The sequence below is a fragment of the Pteropus vampyrus genome, unplaced genomic scaffold (assembly GCF_000151845.1).
Source record: "Pteropus vampyrus isolate Shadow unplaced genomic scaffold, Pvam_2.0 Scaffold960, whole genome shotgun sequence".
NCBI lineage: Eukaryota > Metazoa > Chordata > Mammalia > Chiroptera > Pteropodidae > Pteropus > Pteropus vampyrus.
The window spans coordinates 43265-50709 of NW_011889741.1; the positions used below are offsets into that span (position 1 = coordinate 43265).

The 7445-nt window shown below is 62.8% G+C and overlaps 2 protein-coding genes and 1 non-coding gene across 3 annotated transcripts in view; all 3 read right to left on the reverse strand.

The window, feature by feature from the left end:
- The window catches only part of LOC105309953, a 47348-nt gene extending 43254 nt beyond the window's left edge, over positions 1 to 4094 (reverse strand). Inside the window, exons 1-5 of the mRNA XM_023526487.1 lie at positions 4081 to 4094; positions 3689 to 3771; positions 2084 to 2095; positions 1857 to 1982; positions 1403 to 1539 (exon numbers count right to left, since the gene is read on the reverse strand). Coding sequence (XP_023382255.1) covers positions 1403 to 1539; positions 1857 to 1982; positions 2084 to 2095; positions 3689 to 3771; positions 4081 to 4094 — 372 coding nt within the window. The remainder of the gene's footprint in view (positions 1 to 1402; positions 1540 to 1856; positions 1983 to 2083; positions 2096 to 3688; positions 3772 to 4080) is intronic.
- LOC111734310 lies at positions 1735 to 1806 on the reverse strand. Its single transcript, XR_002778415.1, has one exon. It is a non-coding gene; the product is annotated as a small nucleolar RNA SNORD107 (small nucleolar RNA).
- A 952-nt stretch (positions 4095 to 5046) lies between the features above and the next one.
- LOC105309955 (small nuclear ribonucleoprotein-associated protein N) lies at positions 5047 to 7037 on the reverse strand. Its single transcript, XM_023526486.1, has 5 exons — positions 6898 to 7037; positions 6340 to 6492; positions 5727 to 5865; positions 5305 to 5430; positions 5047 to 5208 (listed from the first exon to the last, which is right to left on the reverse strand). The coding sequence occupies exons 1-5, from the start codon at positions 6925 to 6927 to the stop codon at positions 5171 to 5173; spliced, it is 486 nt and encodes a 161-aa protein (XP_023382254.1). The 5' UTR covers positions 6928 to 7037; the 3' UTR covers positions 5047 to 5170.
- Between the last annotated feature and the right edge of the window lie 408 nt (positions 7038 to 7445).

The window sequence follows — 7445 nt, forward strand, 5'->3', positions numbered from 1 at the left end:
GGAGCTCAGCAACGGGCCCCGGGCGCCACCGTCTGCGGGGCCGTGACAGCCCCAGCTGCGTTCCGACGCCCGGAGACCGAGGGCCAGGGGAGGATGGTGACGCAGTCCCGATGTGACCATGGAAAGATGAGAGCACAAAGCTCCTTTCCGGAGGTGAGTCACCTGACGGACAGGAAGCGCCTGTGCCGGCAACTGCGTCTCTGACTCTATTTTGCTACCGCGGCACGAACCATCACACACGGGGTCTGCGCCCGTGACGGGTGCACGGGGAGCCCAGAGCCCGGGCGGCACATCCCCGCCGTTCCGGGTCGCGCTGTTGTCCGACGTCCGGCGAGCTGAGGCCTCCCGAGTCCTGGCCGCCTCGCCCGCCATTTACCATTGGTCCTGCTCGCCAGAGGGAGGACATGCCCGCAGCCTCCGAACCACTTCTGTCCCTTGTCAGGGCCTCCCCTGGGTGGGCAGCCGGGCGTGGGCAGCACGGGGCGCAGGGCCCCACTGTGGTGATGCCGAAACTGCTGTCCCCGGCCAACCTCCTGGCCGACCTCCCGGCCACCAGGCCACCGGGCGAGCTGGCACACCTCCCAGCAGCGCGGGGCGGCCAGCGCTCAAGGTCTGTCCACCCACTGTTTGAGAATCTGCACGAAGCAGAACCTGGAGCCACCCCCAGGGACAGCCCGCTGCCCACTGACTGGGGACAGGCGTCACCTACTGCCCGCTGACTGGGGACAGGCGTCACCTGCTGCCCGCTGACTGGGGACAGGCATCACCTACTGCTTGCTGACTGGGGACAGGTGTCACCTACTGCTTGCTGACTGGGGACAGGCGTCACCTACAGCCCAGCCTGCTCACTGGGGACAGGCCTACGCTGCGTCAACGCCCGAAGCTGCCTGTCAGTGTTTGCATCCGGAACACACACGGTGGCGCTGGATCCCACCGAGCGTCTCCGGGGCGTGGTCACTCACTGGGGACAGGGCCTCTCGCCCCATGACTGCAAACAGCAATTTTTCTGTCTCCACTTTCCGACCCCAAAGCACTGAAATGTGTCCCCTGCAATAACACTGTGACCTTGGTGACAAGGAACAGAGCCAGCTTCACTACAGCATGTCCTGGTCGACAGGGAAGAGTGTGGCCTCTGCCAGGAGCTACCCGACCACCACGAGCACAGACAGTCAGGCGTCAGGCTGGCCTAGAGCTCAGCACAGACATTCCACCGTGAGTTACTGGAAAGTGTCTGAAAACTGGACTCTGACCTTCCAAAATCAGCGATACTGTCACAGTATCCCTGTGATACAGCTCACGTGACAGGCTCTACACCCACGGGTCACCCACAGGCCACCGAAGAGAAACAGGATCATGGAGGAAACTGCCGTCCGGGGCCGGCGGCCCCAGGGGAGGCACTTACCACAGTCACCGCTCTCACGGGACCCCTCACCCCGGACGCCGCCGCCGACCCGAAGCTGGGGTCTCCCCCGTGCACGTCCTGGTGTCGGTCCCCATACGCCGCGCCTTCGGGGCTCCGAGGATAAGCTTCTGCGTTCGCTTTCACCAACGGACACATGTACAGAATAAAAACGAATTAGCTCAGAATGTCTGGAAATTTTACCAGCGGACGTCTGAGGAGCTGGCAGGGGCACAGGACACGTGCCGATGCCCGTGCTCGGCTCTCGCACACCGAGCCGACACGTCCTGCTGAGGACAGCTCTCTCGGGAGCGTCTAGCGAGGCGCCCTGACCGGATTTCAGTGTCATGTCAAGCTCAAAGTTTGAAATCATTACGCTCAGACAAGGTCCCACGTCATCATGAACCTGGCCCAGGCCTCGGCGGTGCACGCTCACTTTTCTCCTAGGTCATTTTACCTGGAGCGCTCCGCGTTTCTGTCCTACACGCAGTTACGACGACCTTCGGCCGCGACACTGCCGGGCGCCACCACACGGACGGGCCAGGAGGTCCAGTGACAAATTCCCGCTTCCTTCGGTCGTCACCTGGGTGAGCGAAAAGACTCGGTGTAAGACCGAGACGGCTGTAGCACGACACGGCCACAATGAGCACGCTGATGACAAGACGGCCTAGTTACTTAATGCACTTGAGTTCCGCACTGTTCACGTGCGATCGGGCCCAAGGCGGCCGGGACACGCAACATGCAGCCGCCGCGAAATGCGTTTGAGAACGCAGAGAACAGCAGAGCGCACTGACTGCTTGTTGAAAAGAAGGCTTTACTTAAGCGCGACGTGTTCTTTCCTGGTCTTTAAGACAGGATTATGGAAACCAGTAACTGTCATTGTGTAATTCTCTAAATTACTTGTACAACTTACAACGAGACCTCCAAGAAGTAAAACATCTGTTTTTTTTTACCAAAGTATAAGCCTTCTGATCTCATGTGCGGACCAAAAAAGGTGAACTCACAGAGCGCAGAGCAGAGGCTGCCAGGGGCTCAGGGCTGGGGGACACAGGAGAGGTGTCACTCACGGGGGACAGCACGGCGACTGTGGCCACTTCTGTGCTGCACACGGCGGACCCCTGAACAGTGCGGGAAGGAGGCCACGCAGTCCAAAGTCCATGTCTGCCTTCGACTTCCCCAAACCTAGACTGTGCCCATCCCTCAGTACACACGGGGGTCTGGGCCCCCCCGGATGCCACCCGTGGTGCTCAAGCCCCTGACGTCAAACGGCTATGACCCGCACGGCCTGTACCCAGCCATGGATGGACTCTCCACCTCTAACCTGAGGACAGCGGGATGTGGAGGGCCGGCCATGGTCACTGGGAAACCCCTACGCAGGTCAAGGCCACACTGTCCAGGGGTCACTGCACTTGACCTTGGCTGAGGTGGTACACTGTAAACGATCTCGCCACTGAGCAAGGAGACAGATGCGGGGCCTTCGCACAATACGCATGTGTGGAGTCACAGCGCACGTCTTAAAATTATATTCTTTACCGACTACAGATCTACAAAGCTGGAAAAAAAGAGAGGACTTTGAACACGTGGCGTAGTCGCGTGATTAAGCACCCGCGGGTTTACGGAGGCCAGGCCTGCGTCTCTTCTGACGTGCTTCTACACAAGTCCGTTTCCCTGTTACGTACAACACAGAGCGTAAGTGCCAGAGCCCAGAATGCCACCTGAAACTGTCGTGCGAGCTGCAAGCTGTCACTGTCGGGGTCACAGCTGACAGGAAGTGGTGGCCCACAGGGCGTTGGTGAAACGCACGCTCATTTCAGTGCAGGAACGTACGAAAGATTCTGAGAGACGCCGAGAACTTACTGCCACGCGTGTTTAAAGCTGGCGTGCTGGGGGGACGGGCTAAGGAATGAAATCTGAGGTCCAGCGGTGGTCACAGGGAGGGGGAGCCCGGCCCAGGGGAAGCGGTGAGCAGGAGCATGATGGCCAGGGAGGGGATCGGCTTATACACCAGGCACACGTCCAACCGGTGTGCCCTATGCCTGAAACAAGAAAAGCCACCCTGCCACGCTGGCACGTGTCCCCGGGGTGACAATGCAGAGGCCTGGCCTCGTGACCCCGGGCAGATGGCGCGCACAGCGACCTCACGCCCGCCCGCGTGCACCACGCTGTCTCCCAGCATCTGCTCCACGGGCGAGGAGGACTCGCAAAGCTCGGGTCAGAGTTACTGGAACAGAACAGCATCATCGAACCACGGCAGACGCCAGCGGCCGGGGCCTGGCTCTGGGCACTCACCCCCGCCCGCCGAGGCGCCCTCCGCGTCCCGGACACACAGCCGGACCCCGCTTTGCTGCGCTGTCACAGATCTTGCGGGCTTTCTGTAATGGAAGGCAAGACCCTCCCCCAGCACAAAGGGCCCAGCTTGCCCTACGGTGATGCCCGCCTCACAGCAGCAGCACCAGGACCGGTCCCTTCAAATGTGCCACACGGCCACACGTGCCGAGGTCTGTGGGCCGCCCAGGCCAGCAAACCCGGACCTCAGATTAGGCGACACCGGCCCACAGACCCCACTGCAGAGGATGAGGCTACTTACTGCCCGAGTCTTAGAGCCAAATGACCTGTGGTCTCTCCCACAGTCAACGTCACCTAACTTCCCAATCAAGGACGGCCCGCCAACTGTTCCTCACCTGACGGTCACCATCGGTTCCGGAAACTTCTCCGTGAGACACTGTAAATTTGGCGAAAGCAGCTGTGGTCACTCTGAAGGCCTCTGTCCCTTAGGAGACCATGACCTGAAAGGCCACGATCTAAAAGATGGAAAAGGTGCCACACACACAACCTGCGCTGGACAAATCAAAAGAGAGAACACGGTCAGTCCCGCAGCCCGTGACTGAGGGGTGCACCGGGCGCCTGGGCTCCCCAGGCTCACGGCAGCCAGTGTCCCTCACTGCCGCGCCGGGGCCTCAAGCGTGGACCCTCAGCCCCCTCGCTCCCCCGCTTCCGGGTAATTCGGGGCCACGTCACCGGCCCCGGCGGAAGCCCGAGGCGGGGGCGCCCCTACCTCTCCCGGGAAGAGGCCGTGGAGTCTCCGTTGCTGCGGCGCTAAGCGATGCCGCTGGACAGAGCCGTACCTTGTGCTGTGTATGTCTAGCGCGTCTCAGGGTGTGAGAAGCAACGTGACTCCCCTCACACGTGAGCTCTTCCGGTGCCCAGTGCCCAGGCCCCGCTGGTCGTTTCAAGTCCCTAAGTACTTACTCGCGGGTGGGGGGCGGTGTCGCTCCGGGGCGGTGTCCTCGGACGCCGCTGTGAGGCCCGACGACCCGGGGCCCACGGCCAGGGAGGGGCAGCCGCTCCGGGCCCACACGCTCTGACCACCGCCTCCTCCTGCGGTGGCCTCACTCACAAGGGCCTTCGTCCCACCCCGACTTCCCCCCGACCGCCTAATCCCTGGGTCAGGAGTGTCCCCGCGTGTGACGGTCATTAACCGAGTCGAGGCACCGACACAGGCCACACACCGTTCCGCCCTGCGGGTTACAGAGCAGCCTGTCCACACGCGTGGCATAACAGGGCCTCCTCGCCCGGGACAAGCTCGAGGACAGCCCGTCACGCCGGCCTCAAGGGACGCGACGGGCCAAAGAACGTACAACAGCGCCTCGCAGTGGACATGCTTATGCGTTTATTGGCGAACACGGAGGCGGCAGAGGAAACAAAGGCTCACGAACACTCTACACGGTTTCACGAGACGCACTGCGGGGGTGACCGAGGACCGACAGCGTCCTAGGGCCTCGGGGGGCGCATTCCCGGGGGAGGTGGGCCTGGAAGAGAGGAAGCGGGACCCCCATGAGGCCGTGAGGACACGCAACCAGCCAGGGACCTGGCGGGCGCCGCGGCTCCCACGCGTCCCCACTCACCTCTGATTCCTGGTGGCGGGGGTCTCATGCCTGGGGGGGGCATGCCTATCGGTGTGCCACGGGCCGGGGGAAGGCCGATTGGTGGGCCCATGGGTGGCCTCATGCCAGGGGGAGGAGCCATGATGCCTAGGCAGGGAAATGGCGGACAGGACGAGCTCCGACACGGCTCGGCCACGACGACAGAGCCGAACCCCAGGTGACACTGGGAGAGGTGGCCCCGACACCGGGCAGAGGTGCACACGGCTCCCTGACTGTCGCCGTGCCAGCCACCCCCAACTCAAGACGGCCCGAGGCCTCCGGCGGGAGCCGCGCGCCAAGCCCCGGGCGCGCCCCTCACTGGCCTCCACTCGGCGCCCTCTCCGCACAGACCCTCGGCCACCTCAGCACCCGATCCCTCCACGTCTGGCCCATCGGCTCCTCACCTGGCGGTGGGGTGGCTCGGCCCACAGGGGTGGGGGGCGTCCCCCGACCTGGCGGGTACTGCGTTGGGGCTCCGGCAATGCTGGCGGTAGCGGCGACGGCCGCGGCTGCCACAGTGCCTCGACCCTGTGGGGTCATCACCTGGGGGGGGGTGGTCAGAGGGACAGTGAAGGGACGGGCAGCCTCCCGCGACACAGACGCACAGCCAACGGTGGGGCAGATCGCGGCCACTGAGTGCAAAGCAACGCAGCGGCTCTGTCCAGCTCCGTCACCGTGCAGGACAGCGGCACAGGAGCACAGCATCCCCCACGCCCCGCGTCCCTCCAGCTCCGTCACCGTGCAGGACAGCGGCACAGGAGCACAGCGTCCCTCACGCCCCACGTCCCTCCACGTCCCAACGAGCCTGGCTGCATGTCCTCCACTCACGTCTCTGCGTGCTCGCCAGCATCAAGGCAGCCACGCTCCATGCTGTGCCCCACGCGTGTCTGTCCCTAGTACCCACTACAGCGCGTGACCCTTACGCGGGTGGGCAGCGCGCGCAGCCTCCTAAACCTCCTCAGCCTGGGCTCCAGGCGCCTCCTCCCAGCAACACGAAGCCTGCCCGTGCTCCCTCACCTGCTGGGACGGTCCCCCAACCCCTCGGACGGGCCCTGCTAATCCAGCAGGAGCCTGGGGAATGGGGACGCCGGCTGGCACTCCTCGGCCCGCGGCCCTGCCAACCCCAGGGCCTCCTGCAGCTCCGGCGAGGGGCACACGGGCGATGCCGGTCTGAAACAAACAAACCACAGCGCAGCTTGGCATCGAGCGACTCACCTGAGCTGTCAATCACTCAGACCACGCCCATGGACGGCCCCTCCCACCCCTTCCCACACCGCCTGTCACTTCTGTGTCCAAGGGAAACAGGGAGCACCCCAGGAGGCATCACAGTGGCCAACTGCGCCCACGCACGTCCCGGCCCAGCCAGGGGCACGTGGCGCAGCCACCGCTGCCCGTAGAGGAGTGTCTGGCACAGGGGCCGCCCGTCGCCCCCAGGCCCGGGCACGCAGGAGCCGACAGCAGGGGCTGGCCCGTCTCGCTCGGCAAAGGCAAACGGAGCTGTGCCCCCAGCCCGACTCAGCCGACGCGCCGGGCCCCGAGTCCCCATCAGCACCCGCCCCGCCCTGGGTCGCCTACGTCTTTGGGGGGCGGCCCCTCCACCGTCATGGAGACCAGGTTCTCCCCTCGGAGCAGCACCAGACCTAAAACCCGCTTCTCTTCACGCTCCGGCTGCTTCGCGTTCTTTGGCCTGAAAATCGGAGGTAAGTTTTAGTCGAAGAAGTTGGGGGTCACTCGCTCACGAAAACATTCACGGATCGTTAAGTATACATTGAACGACAGCTGATGCCGAGAGCTCCGTGCTCAGCTGTGACACACACAGGACTCCGTCGGTATGTGCGGTGAATCCCAAAGCTCTTTCCCCATTAAAACAATCGCCCAGAACGTCCCATCGTGTGAAACGAGCAAAACTAAATCCTTCGTGAACGACAGATGCAAATGACACAGTTAAGACTTTTAAGACAGGAAAACCGAAAACTCAGCTTTCACGTTACGATGGGAAGTGAAACTTTTTAAATTATTTTTAAGTGAGTAAATCTTGATGACAGACAACTGAACAAGGGATGAGAACAGTAGGAGGAAATAACGGACACCAAATGGTGAGGGAAAAATGGTTCTGACTCACA